This window comes from Vulpes vulpes, chromosome 12 (assembly GCF_048418805.1).
Source record: "Vulpes vulpes isolate BD-2025 chromosome 12, VulVul3, whole genome shotgun sequence".
In the NCBI taxonomy this organism is placed as follows: Eukaryota; Metazoa; Chordata; class Mammalia; order Carnivora; family Canidae; genus Vulpes; species Vulpes vulpes.
The window spans coordinates 129,676,600-129,701,857 of record NC_132791.1 but is presented as its reverse complement, the minus strand read 5'-3'; the positions used below and the strand labels follow the sequence as shown (position 1 = coordinate 129,701,857).

At 38.1% G+C, this 25,258-nt stretch overlaps 1 protein-coding gene across 9 annotated transcripts in view; it reads left to right on the top strand.

Annotated features, from left to right (window-relative positions):
* The window catches only part of DYNC2H1 (dynein cytoplasmic 2 heavy chain 1), a 339,344-nt gene that overhangs the window by 207,250 nt on the left and 106,836 nt on the right, over positions 1 to 25,258 (top strand). For all 9 annotated transcript variants that reach the window (XR_011995854.1, XR_011995852.1, XR_011995853.1 and 6 more), the window contains one exon: positions 19,854 to 19,970. Coding sequence is in view for 5 of the 9 variants with exons in the window: in XM_072729934.1 (XP_072586035.1) it covers positions 19,854 to 19,970 (117 nt within the window). In the remaining 4 variants the exon portion in view is untranslated. The remainder of the gene's footprint in view (positions 1 to 19,853; positions 19,971 to 25,258) is intronic.

Genomic DNA, 25,258 nt, shown 5'->3' with positions numbered 1-25,258 from the left:
ATCTCTTTGTGTCTTCCTCGATTTCTTTCATAAGTGTTCTGTAGTTTTTAGAGTATAGATCCTTTACCTCTTTGGTTAGGTTTATTCCTAGATATCCTATGATTTAGGTGCAATTGTAAATGGAATTGACTCCTTAATTTCTCTTACTTCAGTCTTGTTATTAGTATATAGAAATCCAACTGATTTCTGTGCATGGATTTGATCTCCTGCCATTTTGCTGAATTCCTGTATGAGTTCTAGCAATCTTGGGGGGAATCTTCTCCATTTTCCTCACAGAGTATCATGTTGTTTGTAAAGAGCAAAAGTTGGATGACTCTTTGCCAATCGGTTGCCTTTTAAAACTTTGTGTTGTTGATTGCTGAGGCTAGGACTTCTAGTACTATGTTGAACAACAGTAGTGAGAGTCAACATCCGTGTCCTGTTCCTGACCTTAGAGGGAGATCTCTCAGTTTTTCTCCATTGAGAATGATATTCACGGTGGGCTTTTCATAGATGGATTTTATGATACGAGAAATAATCCCTCTATAGGGCTAGAAGAGGGACACTGTGAAGAGTTCTAATCAAGAAAAGATACTGTATCTTTTTTTAAAGATTTTATTTATTTATTCATAAGAGAGAGAGAGGCAGAGACACAGGCAGAGGGAGAAGCAGGCTCCCTGTAGGGAGCCTGATGCGGGACTTGATCCCAGGACCCCAAGAATCACGACTTGAGCCAAAGGCAGAAGCTCAACCATGCCACCCACGTGTCCTAAAGATGCTGTGTTTTGTCAAATGCTTTTTCTGCATCTATTGAGAGGATCATATGTTCTTGTCCTTTCCTTTTTTAATGTGATCTATCACATCGATTGACTTGTGAATATTGAACCACCCTTGCATCCTAGGAATAAATCCCACTTGGTCAGGGTGAATAATCACCACTTTTAATATACTTTTGGATCCTGTTGGCTAGTATCTTGGTGAGAGTTTTTCCATCCATGTTCATCAGGGATATTGGTCTGTGATTCTTTTTTTTAGTGGAGTTTTTGTCTGGTTTGGGGATCAATGTAATGTTGGTCTCCTAGAACGAGTTTAGAAATTTTCCTTCAAGATTTATATTTCTATAGGATTTGTGTTTCTTTAGCTCTGAAATTTTTACTGCTTTTTCAAAATACAATATTTGGTTTATATAAAGGACTATATTATTACAGTTATATATATGTATATAGATATAGATACAACTGTAATATGTATGTATATATATGTGTGTGTGTGTGTGTGTATATATATATATATATAACTGTAATATATAACTATATATATATATAACGTTAAAAGCATGAAGAGGACACCTGGGTGGTTCAGTGGCTAAGCATCTGCCTTTGGCTCAAGGTGTGATCCTGGAGGACCAGGATGAAGTCCCATATTGGGCTCCCTGCCTGTAGCCTGCTTCTCCTTCTGCCTATGTCTCTGCCCTGCCCCCTCTGTCTCTCATGAATAAATAAATAAAATCTTTAAAAAAAAATAAAAGCATGAAAATATAATGAAACTCATGAATCAATAACTAAGAACCACGATATTACCAGTAACCTGAATCAATGTACATGATTATCTTGTTCCTCTCCCTTTCTGTTAAAGGGGACAACATTCTGTGTTTTAAAATAGTTTTTAAATTTATACTTTTTTAATAGTTGTACTACATGCATGCATTCACACACACACTTGTTCCTAAAAGTATATTGCTTCATTTTGCTAATTTTTGACCTCATAAAATGAAGTTTTCCATGTGGTGTTCTAGGACTTGCATATCTCATTTTACATTGTTTTCTAAGATCTACTTATGATACTGGTTAAGCTGTAGTTTCATTATTACTGTTTTATAATATTTCATTATATAAGTACTTCATTGTTTCGTTATGACAAACAGTGCTACTATGTACATTTGTGTACATGTCTCATGGTTTGTCTGTGTAAGAGTGTCTCTAGGGTATGTATTTATGAATAGAATTGTGTCAGAATGTTTTTAGTGGTTGGTACTTTACATTTTCACCAGAAGATTGTAGTATCTACATCCTTCAATTCCCATCAGTGGGTGGTATTTTTGAATGCCTTCATATTTGTTAATCTAATGTGTTAAAATAGTATCTCACTGTGGTTTGCATTTTTTATCACTGAGATTGAACATCCTCCTGGGCCCTTCTGGGCCATCTCTGTTTGTTGTGGGGAGAGGGGGACAACAATGAGACAGATATGGGTACTGCACAGTGGGAGGCTGGGAAGGGCTGGTAGAAAAGAGGCCAGGAGGCAGCTGGGAGCCTGGGGGTGGGCTGTGGTGAGCGCCAGGCAGTCTGGCAGCGCTGACCCACAGGATGGAGGCTGGAAGCAGAGACAGGTGCAGGACAACTGCAGGGGCTTCGGTCCTGCTCAGAAATGGTAGCATATTTGGGGAGGCAGTTCTTATTGACCAAGCTCCTTAGTTGCTGTAATTCTCTATAAAAAGAATTTCTACTAAAGTAACATACTTGTTTTTCTGTAAGAGCTATATATTTTTAAGTGCTAGCTACATACTCAGTTATTTTTTCCTAAACATGCTTTGAAGTTCCAGAACTTTATTTAATTTTTCAGAACCAATAGCAGTTTCATAGCAAAGTTCTTAAAAGGAGTTATGTTTATTCTTAATGATGTTTTTTTTTGTTGTGGAAGATTTGAAGATAACTTGTATAATAATTTTAGCCACATTGCACTGCATGACTGTGAGGAGTTCAGCAGCTGCGCTAATCCTGAGAAGTCAGGAAGCTTAGGATTCCTTTTTTAATTTTTTTAATTTTAATTTTTTTTTAAGCTTAGGATTCCTAACAAGGAACAAGGAAGCACTAAGTTCACAAATATTATAACTTGATATTTTACTTGTATATGTTACAAGGAAATAAAAATATCTTAGTTTGAAAAGTAGTGCTAAAGGGAAACAATTTATCTTTATCTTTGCAAATTTATCTTTGCTTTGTCAATGATATTTCATGTTGATGAAAGGAAAATTGATGAAAGAATGTTCTTTGCTGAATAACTCTAAGTAATAAATATAGAAGGAATGACAGAATTTGAGAAATCACTTGTAAAAATCCTAATAAAGCAATTGATTCATAAAATTTTTACCAAAATTTGAAAGCATTGTGTGGCAGGTTGATGGGGGAAGTTTACAGGTCAGCAGCCACTGCCTGTGCCCCGTGATCAGTCTTTGTATCACAGGAAAGACTCGTGCAGATACTGGGTGCCTCCTGATGTGATGCCATCTCAAGGACATTTTCCAAAAACATCTTTTACAAAAGGACCTCGAACCCAGCCGAGATTTTAGAATGACTGTGTGGTTAACAGGAAACACAGGAGTAAGAGAACAAACTTAAAAACACTAGTGGAGGGCAGCCCGGGTGGCTCAGCGGTTTAGCACCGCCTTCAGCCCAGGGTGTGATCCTGGAGACCCAGGGATCAAGTCTGGTGGTCGGGCTTCCTGCATGGAGCCTGCTTCTCCCTCTGCCTGTGTCTGTGCCTCTCTCTCTCTCTCTCTCTCTCTCTTTCTCTCTTTCTCTCATGAATAAATAAATAAAATCTTAAAAAAAACACTAGTGGAACCAGAATATGGGACAATTTGCAAGATAATAGACTCGGTTATATCAACATGTTAATGACAAGGAGGCTCAGACAACCTGCTCTATATTAAAGGGACTTAAAATACATAACAACTACATGACCCTTCTGTGGATACTGATTCACACAATCTGTTTTGAACAAATGTTAAGACCATCAGGCAAATTTAAATATGCACTAGGAATTATAGGACACAAATGACTGTTTTTAGCCAGTGTTTGTACTGACCCTAACTTCTACTTTTTCACTTTCTTGGTTATTCACTGAACATTATTCTTTAACATTGTTCTTTTAGAATTATAATTGCATACAGTATTCTATTAGTTTCATGTGTACACAACATAGTGATTTGACATTTGTATGATTGCAAACTGATCACTACCATAAGTCTAGCTACCATCTGCTACCATACAAAATTCATATGGTGTTACTGTCTGTAGATCCCACACCATATATTACACTTATAAGTTTGTACCTCTTAATCTCCATCACCCGCTTCGCCACCACTCTGTTCTCTGTATCTATGAACCTGGGTTGTGTTCTGTTTTTTAGATTCCACATAGATAGGAGATCCTGCAGTATTTCTTTCTCTGTTGGACTTATCTCACTTAGCATAATGCCTTCATTGTCCATCCATGTTGACTCAGTGGCCAGCTGTCATTTTTCTTTATGACTAAATTATTTCATATTTAAATTATATATACACACACACACACATATAATCTCCCATATATGTATCATGATATATACATAATGCACACACAGATACACACCATATGTTTCTCTAACCATTCATCTGTCAGTGGATATTGAAGTTGGTACTGTATCTTGGCTATTGTAACTAATGCTGCAGTCAATGTAGAGATGCTGATATGTTTCCCAATCAGTGTCTCTATTTTCTCACAGTGGATACCCAGGTGTGGAATTGCTGGATCCCAAGGCAGTTCTGTTTCTCATGTTTGAGGAACCTCCATAGCATTTTCCAAAGTGCTTGGCCCAGGGTACATTCCCTCCAGCAGTACATGACAGTTCCCCTTTCTTCACATCCACTCCAACATTCGTTATTTCTTGTCTTTTTGATACGAGCAGATGTGAGATAGCTGTTGTGGTTTTGATTTGCATTTCTTGATGATAAGTAATATTGGGCATCTTTTCATGTGTCAATCATTTGTGTGTCGTCTTCGGAAAAAAAGTCTATTTAGGTCCTCTGCCTAATTTTAAATCAAATTTTTTGGTTTCTGGTGTTGAGTTTTATGAATTCTCTCTTGGTTTTGGATGTCAACCCCTTATCAGAGATGAGGGTTACAAATAACTTACCCATTCAGTAGGTTCATCTTGTTGATGGTTTTCTTCATTGTGCAAAAGCTTTTTAGTTTGATGTAGTCTCATTTATTTTTTGTCAGATTCAGAAAACCTCACTAAGGCCAGTGTCAAGGAGCTTACCACTTGTTTTCTGGTAGTTTCATGTTTTCAGATTTTATACTGAGGTCTTTAATCCATTTTGAGTTACTTTTTGTGTGCAGGATAAGATAGTGGTCATTCATCATTTCATTGATGTATAATTTTCCAACACCATTTACTGAGGAGGCTGCCCTCTCTCCATTCTGTATTCTCCTTCTGTCATCGTAAATAATTCATCATAGATGCATGCCTGTATTCCTGGCCTTGCCACTCTGTTCCATTGATCTGTAAACCCATTCGTGCCGGTACCATTACTGATGGGTTACTACAGCTTTATATGGTTCCCAATCAAGGAGCATGAAGCCTGCAGCTTTATTCTTCTTTTCAAGATTGCTTTAGCTATTCTGGGCCATTTGTGGTTCCATACAAATTTTAGGAGTCTTTGTTCTACTTCTGTGAAAATTGCCATTGAAGGTTTTTGTTTGTTTGTTTTTGAGTTTCTGTTGGTGATCTTTCTTTTTTTTATAAATTTATTTTTTATTGGAGTTCAATTTGCCAACATAGAGAATAACACCCAGTGCTCATCTCATCAAATGCCCGTCATCCAGTCACCCCGACCCGCCACCCACCTCTCTTTCTACCACCCCTAGTTCATTTCCCAGAGTTAGGAGTCTCTCCTGGTCAGTCTCCCTTTCTGATATTTCCCACTCATTTCTTCTCCTTTCCCCTTTATTCCCTTTCATTATTTTTTACATTCCCCAAATGAATAAGACCATATAATGTTTGTCCTTCTCCAATTGACTTATTTCACTCAGCATAATACGTTTCATCCACGTCAAAGCAAATTGTGGGTATTTGTCATTTCTAATGGCTGAGTAATATTCCATTGTATACATAAACCACATCTTCTTTATCCATTCACCTTTCCATGGACACCGAGGCTCCTTCCACAGTTTGGCTATTGTGGACATTGCTGCTAGAAACATTGGGGTACAGGTGTCCCGGCGTGTCACTGCATCTGTATCTTTGGGGTAAATCCCCAACAGTGCAATTGCTGGGTCGTAGGGCAGAACTATTTTTAACTCTCTGAGGAACCTCCACACAATTTTCCAGAGTGGCTGCACCAGTTCATTCCCACCAACAGTGCAAGAGGGTTACCCTTTCTCCAAATACTCTCCAACATTTGTGGTTTCCTGCCTTGTTAATTTTCCCCATTCTCACTGGCGTGAGGTGGTATCTCATTGTGGTTTTGATTTGTATTTCCCTGATGGCAAGTGATGTGGAGCTTTTTCTCATGTGCTTGTTGGCCATGTCTGTGTCTTCCTCTGTGAGATTTCTGTTCATGTCTTTTGCCCATTTCATGATTGGATTGTTTATTTCTTTTCTGTTGAGTTTAATAAGTTCTTTATAGATCTTGGATTCTAGCCCTTTATCTGATAGGTCATTTGCAAATATCTTCTCCCATTCTGTAGGTGGTCTTTTAGTTTTGTTGACTGTATCCTTTGCTGTGCAAAAGCTTCTTATCTTGATGAAGTCCCAGTAGTTTGCTTTTGTTTCTTTTGCCTTCGTGGATGTATCTTGCAAGAAGTTACTGTGGCTGAGTTCAAAAAGGGTGTTGCCTGTGTTTTCCTCTAGGATTTTGATGGAATCTTGTCTCACATTTAGATCTTTCATCCATTTTGAGTTTATCTCTGTGTATGGTGCAAGAGAGTGGTCTAGTTTCATTCTTCTGCATGTGGATGTCCAATTTTCCCAGCGCCATTTATTGAAGAGACTTTTTTCCAGTGGATAGTCTTTCCTCCTTTGTCGAATGTTAGCTGACCATAGAGTTGAGGGTCCACTACTGGATTCTCTATTCTGTTCCATTGATCTATGTGTCTGTTTCTGTGCCAGACCCACACTGTCTTGATGACCACAGCTTTGTAGTACAACCTGAAATCTGGCATTGTGATGCCCCCAGTTCTGGTTTTCTCTTTTAATATTCCCCTGGCTATTCGGGGTCTTTCTGATTCCACACAAACCTTAAGATGATTTGTTCCAACTCTCTGAAGGAAGTCCATGGTATTTTGATAGGGATTGCATTAAATGTGTAACTTGCCGTGGGTAACATTGACATTTTCGCAATATTAATTCTTCCAATCCATGAGCATGAAATATTTTTCCATCTCTTTGTGTCTTCCTCAATTTCTTTCAGAAGTGTTCTGTAGTTTTTAGGGTATAGATCCTTTACCTCTTTGGTTAGGTTTATTCCTAGGTATCTTTGCTTTTGGGTGCAAGTGTAAATGGGATTGACTCCTTAATTTCTCTTTCTTCAGTCTCATTGTTAATGTAGAAATGCCACTGACTTCTGGGTATTGATTTTGTATCCTGCCACACTGCCAAATTGCTATATGACTTCTAGCAAAAGCAGTCCTGAGGGGGATATACACCGCAATACAAGCATCCATCCAAAAACTGGAAAGAACTCAAATACAAAAGCTAACATTGCACCTAAAGGAGCTAGAGAAAAAACAGCAAATAGATCCTACACCCAGCAGAAGAAGAGAGTTAATAATGATTCGAGCAGAACTGAATGATATAGAGACCAGAAAACTGTGGAACAGATCAACAAAACCAGGAGCTGGTTCTTTGAAAGAATTAATAAGATAGATAATCATTAGCCAGCCTTATTAAAAAGAAGAGAAAAGACTCAAATTAATAAAATCATGAATGAGAAAGGAGAGATTACTACCAACACCAAGGAAATACAAACAATTTTAAAAACCTATTATGAGCAGCTATATGCCAATAAATTAGGCAATCAAGAAGAAATGGACGCATTTCTGGAAAACCACAAACTACCAAAACTGGAACAGGAAGAAATAGAAAACCTGAACAGGCCAATAACCAGGGAGGAAATTGAAGCAGTCATCAAAAACCTCCCAAGACATAAAAGTCCAGGGCCAGATGGCTTCCCTGGGGGATTCTATCACACGTTTAAAGAGGAAACCGTACCTATTCTACTAAAGCTGTTCGGAAAGATAGAAAGGGATGGAGTACTTCCAAACTCGTTCTATGAGTCCAGCATCACCTTAATTCCAAACCCAGACAAAGAACCCACTAAAATGGAGAATAATAGACCAATATCCCTGATGAACATGGATGCAAAAATTCTCAACAAGATACTAGCCAATAGGATCCAACAATACATTAAGAAGATTATTCACCAAGTGGGATTTTTCCTTGGGATGCAAGGTTATTTCAACATCGTAAAACAATCAATGTGATTCATCATATCAGCAAGAGAAAAAACAAGCACCATATGATCCTCTCAACAGATGCAGAGAAAGCATTTGACAAAATACAGCATCCATTCCTGATCAAAACTCTTCAGAGTGTAGGGATAGAGGGAACATTTCTCAACATCTTAAAAGCCATCTATGAAAAGCCCACAGCAAATATCCCTCTCAATGGGGAAACACTGGGAGCCTTTCCCCTAAGATCAGGAACAAGACAGGGATGTCCACTCTCACCACTGCTATTCAACATACTACTAGAAGTCCTAGCTTCAGCAACCAGGCAACAAAAAGAAATAAAAGGCATTCAAATTGGCAAAGAAGAAGTCAAACTCTCCCTCTTTGCAGATGACGTGATACTCTACATAAAAAAACCAAAAGACTCCACCCCAGGATTGAAGTTTTTAATAGAGATTGCATTCAATCTGTAGATTGTTTTGGGTGGTGTGGACATTTTAACAATATTTGTTAGAGAATGTCTTTCCATTTCATTGTGTCATCTTCAGTTCTTTTCATCAGTTCCATTTTCTGTGAATAGTATTTCATCTCCTTAATTTACTTACTTTTAGGTATTATATTCTTTTGGTTTCAATTATAATCTCTCTCTCTGATGTTGCATTATTTGTGTATAGAAGCACTTCAGATTTATGCATGTTGATAACTGCATTTTGCTACTTTATTGAACTCATGTAGCAGATATAACAGATTTTTTTGTTGCTAATTCTCTAGTTTTCCACATATAGTGTCATGTCATCATCAATTAGTGGCACTTTTACTACTTTCTGATTTCGATACATTTTTTTTCCTAATTGCTGTGGCTAGGTCTTCCTTCCAATGCTGCGTTGAATAAAAGTGGTAAGAGGGAAAATTAAACTTTGACTTGGTTCTGTTCTCAGGGGAAAAGCTTTCATTTTTTCATCATCAAGTGTGATGTTAGCTGTAGGGCTGTCATATATGGGCTTTATTATGTTGACATATGTTTCTTTTATATCCATTCTTGTGAAAGTTTTTTTTTTAATCAGATATAGATGTTGAATTTTACCAAATACTACTTCTACATCTATTGAGATGATCATAGGATTTTTAACCTTCATTTAGTGAAGTGATGTACCACATTGATTTGCAGATGTTGAATCATTATTGCATTCCTTGGATAAACCCCACTTTATCATGATTTCTCATCTTTTTAATGTATTATTGGATTTGGTTTGTTAATATTTTTATTGAGGATTTTTACATCTATGTTTTATTAGTGATATTGACCTGTAATTTTTTTGTAGCATTCTTCTCTGCTTTTAGTATCACAGTAAAGCTGGCTTCACAAAGTGTGTTAAAAGCCTTCACTTCAGTTTTTTGGAAGGATTTGAGAATGATAATTATTAAATCCTCTTTGAATGCTACCTACAGATTTTTCCTTTGAGATTATTACTCTCATGTTTTTTGTTACTAGTGTCATCTTTTTTAGAGTTTAAAGAAAAATTTTTAACATTTATTGTAGGGCTAATTTAATGATGAACTTCTTAGCTTGTGCTATCTAGGAAACTCCTCTCCTATCATTCAGCTCTTAAGAATAACCTTTCCGGACAGATTAGTCTTGGTTGGAAGTTTATTTTCCTTTCAGCACTCCGTGTATGTCATGCCACTCTCATCTGCCCATGAGGTTTCTACAGAAAAGTTGCGATATCCTTTTAGCTGCAAGGTTTCCCTTCTATGTGACCGGTGTTTCTCTCACTGCTCTTAGGGTTCTCTCTTTATCCTTGACTATTACCATTTTGATTATAGTATGTGTTGGTGTAGATATCTTTGGTTTCATCTTAATTGGAACTCACTGGCTTTCCTGGACCTGGACGTCTGTTTCCTTGCCCAGATTAGGGAAGTTTTCATCTATTTTTTCAAATAAGTTTTTGCCTCTTTATCTCTCTCTTCTGCTTTTGAGAACCCTATAATACATATGTGCATTTGTCTGTTTGATGTTGGCCTCTAGATCCTTTAAGATATATTCACTTCTTTTAATTCTTTTTCTTTTTGTTGCTCTGTCTGGGAGGATTCTGTTGCTTTGTCTTCCAGCTCAATGATCTGTTCTTTTACTTTATCCAGTCAGCTGTTAAATCTCTGTAGTGTATTTCTAGTGCAATTATTGTATTCTTCGTCTCTGTGACTTGACTTGGGTTTGGTACTTTCATATATATATATATATATATATGAATATATATAATATATTTTTTTAAGATTCCATTTGCACATTTTCTATCATATATATTTCTATCATTTTATTTATTTATTTATTTATTTATTTATTTATTTATTTATTTATTTATCTCTTTGTTGATGTTCTCATTGTGTTCATCCTTTTCCAGAGTTCAGTGTCATCCTTATGACCGTTACTTTGAACTCTTTATCACCTATAGACTAGCTTTGTTTCATTAAGGTCTTTTTCTGAAGTTTTGTCTTGTTCTTTCATTTGGAACATATTTCTCAAATTTCTCAGTGTACTCATTTTAGCTGATTGTGTGTTTTTCTCTGTACTAGGTAAAACAGCTTCCTCTCCCATTCTTAAAGGAGTAGTCTGATGTAGGAGATGATTCATGGGTCCCAAGTGCACGGTACCCTGTGGGCACCATGGCCTGTGCTCTAGGGGAATTTGTGGGCTTCATGCACTCCTCAACTGTGTTGGAGCCTGGATGCAGTGTGATGGGGGTGGGACACTTGCCCAACTATTGATCAGCCAAGGCCAAGGGGTGGGGAGCAACAAGGGAAGCATGTTCTCCCAGCTGCTGTGATGTGGCTGTCTTGGGGATGGAATGGTGGGGAGCTTGCCTGGCTGTTGGATATGTGGCCCTCGTACCTGGGGCAGGCCACTCATCCTGTCACTGTTGTGCAGCTGCAGCACAGTGGGGTGGGGCCTAGCAGGTTAGAGAATGATTGCCAGGATCACACCTGTTGAGTGCAAGCATTAGCAAGGTAGGATGAGATTGCAAAAATGATACCTATCATGGCTTCTATCCCTGGTAAGAGTCCCAACAGGTTTCTGTCTTTTCAGTAGTCAATTTAAGATTAGTAAGCCAGTATCCTTCACCAGTGGTCTAGTTAACTTTCCAAAATGCTGATTTTGGGAATGAATATATGTGTGAGTTCTTTAAGAGCAGGTCCTCTGTTCCATGTAGTTCTGTTTCTCCTGCTCATACTCTTCATTGCTTTTCAAAGCCCAACATTATCAGGGCTGTGTCCTTGCCACAAAAACCCAAGGGTTGGGGGGCCTGATGAGTAGGGCAAAGCCCTTATTTGTCTGCAGAAATTTTCAGATTATTGAGAATCCTCCTGACTGTGGGTTATCATTCTGGGGTGGGATTTTTAGCAAGGGCATGTCTGCCTCTCCCACCTATCTCAATGAAGCTCTCTTAACCATTTTGAGAGGCACTCTTCATCAGGTGTTTATGACTTTTTCCAAGGAAATTATTCCATATATAGCCATAGATCTGTTGTATCTATGGGGCAAGGTGAGTTCTGGATTTTCCTATACTGCCATCTTGAAATAGTCCCTTCTAAAGTTGTTTTAGTAAAAATCCTTTTTCAGTTTTTACAGCTTTAGTGAAGTTAGTTGACATTAAATGAACTGCACATATTTAGATTGTATGATTTGATAAAGCTTTACATATGTATGCACCTGTTAGAGTTTCATCAAGGTAGTGAACATTTCTATCACCCCCAGAAGTTTTCTGTAACACTGTAATCTCTTCCTCCTACCCCATGCAACTCCTCATTTCTTTTGTCATTGCAGATTAGTATGCGTTTTATAGAATTTTTATAAAAGGATTATACAATTAAGTACTGTCCTCTGGATTGTCAGTCAACATAATTACTATAAGAGTTGGTCTGTTGTGTGTATCAGGAGATTATTCCATTTTCTTGTTGAATAGTAATCCACTGTGTGGCTATACCACCATTTGCTTACTCGTTTGCTCACTGAAGGACATTTATATTGTTTCCAGTTTGAGGCTTTACTGAAATTAAGCAGCTGTGGTCATTTGCACATTTTCTATCTTTGTATGAGCATGTTTTGTTTCTCTTGGTCTGGTACTTAGTATAATGGGTGGATGATACAACAGGTACGTATTTTTTAATTAACTGCCAAACTGTTTTCAAATGTATATAACAAATTGAAAGAAGCAGATAAAAGTATTAGAAGACATGAAGTCGTCTTATATATTTGTGTGTATGGATGTGTATATATAAGAATGTATTTAACCAAAGTTATACATGAAACTATTACTCATAATTTAATGTTCAGCCTCTTATCTCAGTATTTGAAACTGGTATATTTGCTAGTCCTACTGAAATTTAAACATCCTTTGATGATAGGGAGATTCATTCTTATTTTGCTTAAATTGCATGAGTGAGATCTCCTGAGATTTTAATTTTAGGCTTTTAATATATTGCTTTAAAAAATGATGTTAGTTCTTAACATGCGGGAGTGGACGGTGCATTTCACTTTTGATCTTGAGTGAAATCTCATCTCACAGATCACAGCTTGGTTTTGTGTGTGAGAGGCATAAATATTTTTTTAAAGATTTTATTTATTTACTTATGAGAAACAGGAGAGAGAGAGAGAGGTGGAGACACAGACAGAGGGAGAAGCAGGCTCCATGCAGGGAGCCTGACGTGGGACTTGATCTTGGTTCTCCAGGATCACGCTCTGGGCTGAAGGTGGCACTAGACCGCTGAGCCACCGGGGCTGAGAGAGAGAGGTATAAATATTTTTATTGAAAGACATGAGAGATGTAGAAGAGGTTCCCCCCTCCCCTTTGGAAACATAAAGATAAACTTTTGAATATTCTTCTATATCCCACTTTTACATGTTAGTATATTGCTTCCTTTATGTGGTATGTGGGAAGATGAATATGGTTTGTTACATCCTGGTACATTAGATAACACCGGGAAGCACATTGTTCTGGTGGGAGCGTGAAGATGGTTTAGGGGTAGGTACCCAAGTGACTGTTGAAAAAGGACATGATATTTGAGCTGAAAATAAAAAATAATATTATCTAATGAAGTTTTTTAAGATTTTACTTATTTGAGAGTTGGGAGGGGAGGGGCAGAGAGAGAATCTCAAGCAGACTCCACACCCAATGCAGAGCCCATCACGGAGCTCGATCTCACAACCCTGAGATCATGACCTGAGCCCAAATCAAGAGTCAGATGCTTAACCGAGTAAGCCACCAAGGCGCCCCTCTTTTTATTTCAAATATACACAAATAGAAAAATATATACCATGAATATAAAATATATGAAAATATAAGTTAAGTTCATGTTTTGGTAAATTATTATATTGCCTGAGAAAATGATTTAGCTTTTTTTTTCCTTTACATTCTTCATTCATTTAACTGCCTTTCCTTGTTTTCTTGGGATAGCTAGATTGTTGTGTGAAATGTTGAATACAAGTAATGATAGTCAACATTCTAATCTTGCTCTGATTTTGAAGGGATTTTAAAGGCCTTTTAACATTTGATTAGTGATTTTGATATTTGCCACATTTTGTAGTTAGCATTTATAAGGTTGCATTAGTCTGCTTGGGCTATTGTAACAAAACAGATCTTTCCTGACTTACAGTGGGGTTATATCTCGATGAACCCATCATAAATTGAAAATATTGGAAGTGGAAATGCATTTAATACACCTAATTTCCTAAACCTTGTAACTTACCTTGCTGACCTTACATGTGCTCAGAACACTTACATGAACCTACAGTTGGGCAAGATCGTTTAACACAAAGCCAAGTTTATAATAAAGTGTGGAATATGTCACATAATTATCGAATACTATAATGAATGCTCAAAACATAATGGTTGTAAGTGCTTCGGTTGTTTACCTTGGTACATGCAGGGCTGACACTCAGCATCATGAGGGAGTGTGGATGTGTACCCGTAGCCAGGGAAAGACCAGAATTTGATAAGTGGTTTCTACTTTTGCAACTCTGCAAAGTTGAAACATGTGAAATAGAGCTGTTATAAGCTCGGGGCCACCCGTACCACATACTGGATGGCTTGAAAAACAGACTTATTTTTCCATAGCCATGGAGATTGGGAGTCTGAGATCCAGGGGGCCAGTGTGTTCAGTTTCTGGTGAGGACTTTCATTCCAGCTTTGTAGGTGGGAGGTGGACACATGTGGGTTTTCCTCCTGTGTATCTGCAGACAGGCTGAGGGCATGTAAGAGCTCTCCGAGGTATCTTCTCCTTCCTCCCTCTGAGGCCTAGCTCCCAATATGGTCATGTTGGGGATGAGCTTCACTGTGAATTCTGGGGAGTTGCAGACATTCCATTCATAACACAGATTAAAGAAATTATCTGTAATTCTTGATGATTCACTTAGTCCTTGCTGCACAGCAAACCACCCAAAATTTTGTGACTTGAAACAGTGATATGATTTATTTTATTTTATTGTTTTATAATTCTGAGGATTGACGGGTTATTTCTTTTTGTTTTCATCTTTGGTTTCAAACATGAGGCTGCCTTCAGTTGGAGAGTTGAGGGGGCCAAAGGGCCCCTAGATGGCCTTGGTCATGTGTGCGGATGACCCTGGCTATTGGCTGGGGTGACTTGTTCTCAGTAGAAGCTCACATGCTGTTCCAGGTTCCAAGGGCAGGAATGGCTAATTCTCATAGAGTGTAAGCTTTGACAGTTGCACATCACTATAGCACGTTCTTTTAGGCAATGCACGTCACCAGATGAGCCTAGCTTCGAAGTGGTGGAGAAACAGATATCTCATGGTTGAGAGGAGAGCAATACTGCATTGCAAAGGGAGGTGCTTATAGGAAGGCATAATTTATGGAAGGCTTTTGTAACAGTCTTACACATCTTTCCTAGTTTTGCTGTGGGTAGTTTGTCAAAAATGTATTGGTGAATTTCACTGACCATGTTTTTTCCCAGCATTAAGGTTATTATATATTTTTTATCTAATCTGTTTATGTGGTGAATTATATTTCCTATGTGTAAACCATACATTCAAAATTATCATGTATATAGTTTTTAGAGGTTGATTGATATTTATTTGTGTCTGTGTTCAGGAGTAAGACTGATCTCTGAATGTCTCTTATTTCTGTAATAATGTTTTTACTTGGCTCTGTTACTTGATTTGAGGAATGCTGCCTAGTTTTCTAGCCCCTGAAGGGTAGTATATGATTTGAATTGCTGTTTGAGGAATGTTAGAACATTTATGTGAACAGTTGGTATCTAGGGTTTGCTTTAAGATGGTATTTTTAACTTACTTAATTTTTTAAACTATAGCCCCAATATAGTTTTGTTATTTTTTTCTCGAGACTCTGTTATTAGTTTATATATTCCTCGGAATTTCTATTAACAAAATTTGTAACTTCTTATCACATGGAACTATTAAAAACAAACTCATGATGTTCTTAGTCTCACCCAGTCTAGTCAGAAATCTCATAGTTTTATTAGTCTTTTCAGTAAACTGACTTGAAGTTTTTTATTTGCTGTTTTGTATCAGTTTTTTTAACTGTTTCTTTTTTTTTAGATTGTATTTATTTATTTGAGAGAGAAAAAGAGAGAGCAGGAACAGGGGAAGGAGCAGGGGCAGAGGGAGAAGCATACTCTACCTGCTGAATGTGTGTAGGACTCGATTCCAAGACCCCAGGATCATGACCTGAGCTGAAGGCAGAGAGGCTTCACTGAATGAACCACCCAGATGCCCTCTTTTTCCTTCTTCTTCTTTTTTTTTTTTTAAGATTTATTTATTTATTTATTTGAGAGAGCAAGGGAGAGAGTGAACACACGTGTGCAAGCATGAGTGAGGGAGGGGCAGCAGAAGGGGGACTCTCTCTCCATCAGGCTCCACGCCCAGTGCAGAGTCAGAGGTGACATTTGAGATCATGATCTGAGCAGAAAGATCTACTTTACTGCTCTAATTTTCCTGCAGAATCTCATTCACTCCAGTTTCATGGTTTTGATATATAGATTTTTCACAATCATGATATTTCCAGGAGATCACAGTGTCACCCTGAAGCCATGGCGGGCCAAAGCATGTGTCTCTAGTCTTTTCCTATGGATTTCCAGACCCTAACTTTGGAATTATGAACCTTACCATTGCACTCAAATGAGTGTCATTTTACAAAATCATCGAACAATATTCTTCACATGTGTCAAGGGTATGAAAATCTTCCCTTGACTCTCACTGTTTTGGGTGAGACTATGGATAAATAACAATTAAATATAATGTAGTAGTCTCTGGAAACAGAAAAATGGCATATGTGGGAAAACTGGAAGAATTTAAATAAGGCTTGTAGTAGCTTAATTAGTAGTATTACTAACTGACAACTGCTGTGATTGTAAGATTTAACCTAGGGGAAGCAGGGCAAAGTATACAATGAGAACTCTCTGTAGTGTTTTTATCACTTGTCCATTAATCTGAAAGTAGTTCAAGATAAAAAGTAAATTAACAAGGTATAGGCCCTTTGGAGTAGGCAGATGTCCCAGAGCAGGGGCTGGCTTCAGAACACGTGTGGGTGTAGATTAGCCCTGCCTCCTTGACCTGTGTGGAGATGCTGAATCAAGATATTGTATATATGAAACTAGTAGAATGCTGCATGTAAACCATATTGGAATTAAAATAAAAAACTTAATAATAAAAAATAAAGATTACCCTTAATTTTCCTGGCACTTCAATCATAAATTTTAAAGGTTGTTTATAGCACTGGGTGTTTTTCTGTATATTGGTAAATTGAACACCAATAAAAATTAATTTATAAAAAAAAATAAAATAAAGGTTGTTTATTGATGATGATGATATTTATTTATTTATTTAGTTAGTTATTATTTTATTTATTCATGAGAGAGAGACAGAGACAGAGACACAGGCAGAGGGAGAAGCAGGCTCCATGCAGGTAGCCTGACGTGGGACTCGATCCCAAGTCTCCAGGATCACACCCTGGGCTGAAGGCAGTGCTAAACCATTGAGCCACCCGGGCTGCCCTGATGATGATATTTAACCATAATTTTTAAATGTACAGTTATAGAATTTTCTCCAGATGTCCACCATATTTCCTGAGACAAATATGTAATTTATTTCATTTTCTCATCTGTAAATTGGGACTGTTTATTTTCAAAACCTATATTCCTTCTCATTCCAAGAGGGATTACACCAGTGGTGACTTAAAAATATAAGTACTCTATCAGTGTAAAATCAATAGTCGACGAAATCAGCCAAAGAGAAAAATGAGGAAAGGAAAAGAAAACTAGAGAAACAGTTTATGCCAAAAGAAGACAAAACAGTCAACAGAATTCATGCTCTAAAGTTCTATAAAGTTGGGGCACCTGGGAGGTTCCATCAGTGAAGTGTCTGCCTTCTGCTCAGGTCATGATCCTGGGGTCCTGGGACTGAGTCCCTCGTCAGGCTCCCTGTTCAGGGGAGAGTCTGTTCTCCCTCCCCTCTACTCATGCTCTCATACTCTTTCTCTCTCTCTTTCTCTCAAATAAGTAAAATCCTTAAAAATAAAGTTCTATGAAGTCAATATTGTTAGACCAGAAAGTCCTCTGTGTGCTTCATACTATCCAAAGGAAAATTCAGTTCACTCTCAGATTTAGTGCCTTATAATAAACACAATCAGTGCTCAGGAGAAGCCTAGGTATTCCTCAGATGCCTTTCATTGTTCAGGAAGGAGGACTGGTGGAGTGGGAGCACCAGCGTCTTCCATAACTTGCCCCAGAGCACGCCGGTTGCATAAAAGAAATAACACAGATGCGTTGTTCATGGAAATTCTCATCTTTCTACATCATTTAAAAGAAGTACTATTAAAAAATTAAATTAAAATTAAAAATTAAAAAAGAAGTACTATTGAATAAGTACTTTTTAATTGGCTTAAAATACGAATCATGGAAAGACATTTTATTACCTGTGCTTTGTAAAAAAAATACATATGTAAGATTTTGTAAAAACAAAAAATGGTCCACCATTTTAAGTTATAGCTTTGTCCTCATTGTAAAAATATTTTATTATATATTTGAACTCCTTTTTTATTCAAGATTATAGTATATTATGATGTTATTAAGGAGAGCAAACCTCACCTATTATTTTTGCAGGACAGAAAACATTACCTTTTTGGACTAGTAAATATTTTTAAAATGGTTTTTTACATCATCTAAAAATTTTTTTGAAACTTTTTTCCTTTAGACATCGCTTTGCATTCTTATTTGTTTTCTGTCATGTTTGATAAATTTAAACACAAATAAGTGATAGCAGATGTTACCAGAGTTAAAATAGCACTTCTTCTGACTACCAACTAGTGATGTTTTGTGTTGTAGCAAAGCTGATAAATTAGGTGTTGTTGTAAGGTTCAGCTAGAGCAAATGAAAATAATTTATCAGAAAAACAAAGGAAATGAAACACTGAATCCCTACGAGTTTTCCAAGATGAGAGAATCAATCAAAAGCTCCAGAAGTAACTTGAGTTTTACAGCATGATTGTGGATGTTTAACAATTGAGTAGTAGATTCATTTTGAAAGATTTAGGGCCCTTATTTTGTCACAAACTTTACTAATACAAGGATCCAACAAAATATGAAATATAGCCCAATCTATTAAAAATGGAGAAACAATTTACATCTTTCAAAAAATAAAACAGAAATTTAGTCAACATGCTGCAAAGGTTGATGTTTAAAATACTAGCTTAGGAAAACATGCCTGCTGTTGTGGGTTTATTTTATGTCAGGTAAGCGAGGAAAGCACACTTTTAATCTTGTGCTGAAATGTGCATGAAGGTCAGTGAGTGGGGACCTTACTGGTTTGTATGCATCACAGTATCTGCATCTAGTTAGCGTCCTTGCTTCCAGCTGCCTGGTTCTTGGCAGGTGATTAACAATGAGTTACCATTGTTGTAGTGGAAATCACTAAGGACCTCCTAAGAAGACAGATGCGAGCAGAGGGGTCTGGGCAGGCAGAATGATGAAGAAGGAACGCTCTGTGTTGGGAGTTATTGTGTACCTTACCTCATTTTCACCAGCCGGACCACACATGGTTCATTTGTCTGAAGTATGACAGAACATTTACATGACAACTAAAATTAATACAGAGCCTTAAACCTGAGATTTATAATTTGTGCCAAAAAATAATGACTTAAAATTGTCTTACTATTTTATGTGCTTTGGTATGCTGTGTACTATCTTTCATACCACTTCTTTTTAGAAAAAAATATCTTTAATTAATTAGCATTTGGAAATTACAAGGTTTACATCAAACCAAAAAATATTTTGGGTTTCAGACATGAGCAAACAGACACTTAGAAATCATTAATAATAGATAATTAGAACTTTCTGACTAAAGAAGCTGCTTCTCAAATAAGAGGCATTATAACATGTAATTTTTATAACGGCTTCTCACTTTTAAGTTCTTTTACTTTTTAACTGCTTAAGTAAATCAGTTAAATGTTAAGCCAACTGAAGAGATAATGGGACTAAAACTTTTTGATATTTGGCCTTTATTTTTATAAAATGTAGATATTTTTGTATCCTTACTATTTCTCTCTGTTCATTTTTTGCTACTTATTTTTTCCAGGTTATTTCACAGTTGAGGATCTTGGGCAGATTGGCAACAGCTGGTTGTAAATTTGACAGAGAAATCTGGTCTAATGAACTGTCCCCTGTCCTCAATCTCTGGAAGAAACTAAACCAGGTTAGTGCTGAAATATCAATATCATCCCAATGGTTTCCACTTCTTCCTCCCTATCCTTTTTTTTTCCCCTACCTTATCACCAAATTGTCCCTGTTGGTAAAACCTTGCATTGATCTGTCGGTAGTGTGTACCAGTTTCCTGGCTGGAGGAAGACAGGAAGCAGATGGCCAGTGTAATTGTGGTACCCTGGTGCACTTGCTATGTGTTTACTGTGCTCATGCTTGCCTTCTCCCTCCCCTTCGTGCAAAGTCAGCAACTACTATAATAGGTGATAGTTTTCAAAGGACTCTTCATCAGCTGGAAATGGGCTTGGTTTTGTATTGTAGAGTAGTAATGCTGTTGGTTACAGAGCAGTTGCTTGCTCACTAGGCAAAGGCATGAGCTTATTGTGATTCCTATTCCTAGGGAACGGGGTTTTTTTCTCTGGAATTAAAAAATAACCACTCATTTCATCCATTTAGTAATATTATAAAAATGCCTATATATCAGGTCTAAAATAAGGGAAGTCAATTAAAGCTAATTTCAGAACCAAGGAAAAAGGTTAAAGTCCTCTAAAAACTCAAAGTCAAAAAAAAAAAAAAAAAAAAAAACCTCAAAGTCCTCAGACCTTACAGTATTGTAATTTTGAGTTATTATGACATCTCAACAACTGGTGATTGTCAGTGGTCTCAAAAAGCAACAATCCAAGCTAATTGAATCACCGTTTTTATTCCAATCATCACTGATAAGGCTTGATACAGTCTGCCTGAGGAGACTGGCCCCCCCCCCCCCCCGCCCGAGATACATGTAAGCGCTCTGTTCGAGTTCCTGACACGATCCAGCTTTTGTACCAGTTCATTGCGGAGTTACTATTCTTACACCTCTTACCCCTATTCTTACACCCTCTGTTCTTTTTTTTTTTTTTTCACCCTCTGTTCTTAAACCAACTTTTATTTTTCTTTAAATTAACAACCAAATTTATACACATTTTGATTTTCTCATTTAGCAGTTAGTTTTTTATCTCAGTGTGTGGTGGTGCACTCCTTGTCAAGACTCCATTTCAGCCTGTAACAGTTTCCAGCCTGATTTCCTTCTTTATCCGCTATTTTGAATGTTCTGTTGATTATTCAGGTCCATGCAGTCCTTAAAATATGTACACATATGCAAACACGTATGTATCCATATGTATGCATATTATATCATATTATGATATAGCTATTCTGAGATTAACAATATAAAATTATTCTCAAAGGCTTCACTTAGAGCATAAAATAAAATGATTGGAACTACTATGTTTATCCCTTACTGAATTGCAAAAGTATTGTAAAAGTAATCCTACTTATTGCAAAGATCTTATCTTACATTTTAGAGACATGATCGTGGTATCTGCTGGAGGCTTATTTTCTTCCTCTTGAAGTATAAGTGAACTTGTTTGGCTTAGTTTTCAAGTTTGAGTAAGATTGAAGTTTACTGCATGATTTTGTCACCTTACTGTCTTTCTCGGTCTCTAACTCTGAATTTGCGCCGGTCACATTTTTATCTCACCTTTGATCTGGCCGTAAGATATAGCTGTGTGCATTGCACAGGGAATCCAGTCCTATGATCTTGTAGCATGAGAAGGAAAAAAGCATCGTTTACTGTTTTAGATTCTCAGAGGGGTCTGCCAGAGAAAATGGATGAACAAGAGAAAATCATACAAATGTATTGAATACAAGTTTTGTGTGACACCGGAGCCTTCATACAGAAATGAAGACCCAAGGAACTGGTTGCACCTGAGCATTTTTTTTTTTTTTTGCCAGGTTTGATGAAGAGTGGTGACAAAATAGTACAGAAGGGGTGTGAGCCCAGAATAGTAAACTGGGAGAAATTGGCAAGCCTGTTGTGTGAATAGCTGTAAATGTTGGCTCTTAACGCCATGCAACATTTTCTGGAACATGCTGTTCAGTTCCTTCACGACTTCATTCCTGTGGGGTCCCCAGCTTCCATTTCTGCCCCTGCTCACCCTTTGCTAACATGTACATACACTGTCCTTGTAACTGGAGGGTTTTCACTTTGGACACAGAGAGCACCACAGAAGTGACTTCATAGGTCTGTGTTAATTTTTTACCTTTTAAGACCCAACCCAATATTAAAAATTCAAATTAATTCTGTTTCCCAAACCCTCATTTTTCTCTTTTAGGATGTAGGAATAGTCTGTTAATAGCCATCTCATGTTGGATCCACGGTCCCATCCTCCACATAGGGAAAAGGTGGAGCGTGGAGCTCAGTGTAGGGGCAGAAGCACACGATAAAGTCTTTCATGCTGAAGTAATTTATTTTAGGGTCAGCACCGTGGGGAGAAGTGACATTGTTAGGCTCACTAGACTCTTCAAATGAGATTTCATCCAGGAAGGCTACATGGTGGGGGAGGAAACCAGGGGTCTGACTGGAAAGAAAGCTCCCCAGTAAGGGTGAGATGTTGCCCCGGGTTAAGTTGTAGGGCCCCCTGGCGTGTGGCTGCCTTGGCATTTACGGTTCCGACAGGGACAGATGGGTCCTCAGGTTAAACCTGGAAGTTCACCCAGCACTCTCCTCTTATCTTTCTGCATCACATACTTAGCTTTGTGAAAATGAATTTGATTGCTTTGTAATAAAATAAAATGCCTCTTTGTGGTCTCTCTCAGACTGGCTGTCTGTCTCTGTACTGACTTCTTTATACCACATGCCCTGGTTTTGTACAGCATGGACTCTCTGGGTCTTTCTCTTTGCTTCATAATGTGCTACTCACTCTTGAACTTTTGTATCTGCGTATCTGCTCTTGGGGTTCCCTTTGCATAGATTCACCTTGTTCCCTGTTCAGTTGGATAACTTTTTTTTTTTTTTTTTTTTTTTTTAGAAATCTAACTAGTCGAACATAAATACCACTGATCTCTCTACTTTTGCAGAGCTACGCCTTGCAAACACTGTGCTAATTAGGATGAGTAAACTATCATCATGTTCTTAAACTCAAAAAAAAAAAATTAACACTTGGATTCACAAAAATGATGCATCTAAGAAAGGATGGCTTTAGCTGTTTCCATCATTCATTTATTACATGAGCCACTCTTTAGTAATCTGAAAATTTTCCTGGTTTTGCAATTTCATAGTTATTTTTTTAAACAGAGCAGTATAGGAATTAAATAATTTTCTAATCAAAAAAGATAATTTTCTTTCCCAAGATAAAACTCTGTTACTATTATGTTGTATTTTCAACATAAACATATATTAAGTATGAAATTGTCATTGGTATGTAATGTCATTATTAGAATATAACTGTTTTCCTTCCTGTTCAAGGATTAGTATATGCAATTTATTCCAAGTCCCTATTAGATGGAATCTTTACATCTTGTCAGAGCTGACTCTCTTCTGTTGAAGAGTTGGAAGAGACTTTGCAGAGACTCCCGAGAGAGCACCTCAGCTTGGGGCTGGGGGGAGGACGGGACTTCGGGGCTCATTGTCACTACCCTGCCCCAGCCATTTCCCTTGGTTCTGCACAGAGGGCCAGGCTGTCTGCTGGCAGGGACCTGGGCCCTCACTCATCTAACATCTGATGAGAAGGTGGCTTCTGGAGCCAGTCTGCTGGGCCCAGATCCAGCACTTGCACTTACTAGCTATGTGACATAGGAGAATTACTCACCTTCTCTTTGTTCTCTTATCTATAAAATGGGGATAATAACAGTATTTGCCTCATAGGTGTCTCATCAGAATGAAATGAGTTAATAAATGTAAGGCTTTTATAGCAGTGCCCAGTGTGTGTGCATTCTCAGCTGAGTATTCATTTTACTATTATCAAAGGCACAGAGATTTGTGATGTATGAACGTCTCTTTCTACAGGGGGATTCATATAACATTTGCCTCTTTCCAGAGCAAGATGTTTTTATTATTTGTGTAATTATGTATTCAGTCCTTCATTCAGAATATTTTCATTGAGCACCTAGTTTGTGTCAGTGCTTTTGTGCTTGGGATGGTATGGAAGGCAGAAGAGTTATGGTGCCAATCCCGTAGACTTATTGTTGGGTTGTAAGATATTTAAAATGTAAGAGATTTAAAAAAATTAAACAAGTAAATAAGCAAAAAAAATGTTAGAAATTATTGTAAATGCTGTAAAAGGAAAACACAGATGCTATTATACAGAAAATGAGAGAAGTCCTATTTTGGACTGGATAGTTAGGGAATATCTTGCTCCAGGAGTGACATTGAATCTGAGACGTGAGCCATGAGAAGACCAGCCAGATGGAGTTGAGGGGGAAGCCCTTTGTAAGCAGTGAGGACAGCAGGGACTAAGCTTGGCAGACTCGGGAAGCCTGGAGGAGGTCAGTGTGATCGGAGCACAGAGACTAAAGGGTAGTGTGGAATGAGATGATGAGGAGGGGTGCTGCTCAGGATACTGAAAGTTGCTGGTGTCTTATTCCCATTGTGGTGGGGCACCCTGAGAAAGTACTAGGCAGGGGAGAAGCTATGATTCCAGTGACCACTGTGAAAGCTCTCCCTGGCTGTTGTGTACAAGTGAGTTTGAGTGAGGTTCAGAGGAAGGAAGGAAAGCAGCCAGGGGTTTGCCCTCTGGGTGAGAGGTGGTGGCTGTGGTAGAGCAGGAGAAAGGTGGTGCCACCAGGCTGGATGTTGGAAGTACTGCTGAGGAAACTCAGAATGGATTTGCACATTGGTTTTCTGGACCAGGGGACTGGGTGGAGGTGGCGCCACTTAGTGCCCAGGTGTGTGTGGGGGGGTGTTGCTGCAGGTGGAGAGTGGACTTGCTGTGCCACTTTGGGGTTGATGGACAGTTGACATGCGGGTGTCCAGGGGAATGTTGGCTATACAGCGGGGACCTCAACAAGCTTGCTAGGACTTGGGACTTATTAGCATCTAGGGAACATTTAGGTGTTTACGAAGCATTCCATCATCCAGAGAGAGAAGGAAGAGAATTCACAGACAGGCCCTGATGAGTCTGATACATAGAGTCACAGGCAGGAGAGGCGGGACCAAGCTTTCCTCAGGGGAACAAAGCAAAAACCCAAGCAGGCAACAGCACACAAGGCTGTAGCACCACATAAACCTTGAGGAGGGCATCTTTCATCAGGGACAGAATTGTTGACTGTGGGCAACTGCTGGTGTGGGGTGAAGAAGGTGAGGACAGAGTTGGTCATTGGAGTCTCAGAATCTAAGTCATTGGTGACCATGACCTTGACAGGAAAAAAGTCAAGGTGGAATGAGGAGATGGGAGGTATGGAGAGGCAGTTCTTTCTAGAAAGTGCTACATGGGACAGTGAGGAATGAGGCGGTTAGGTCAGTAA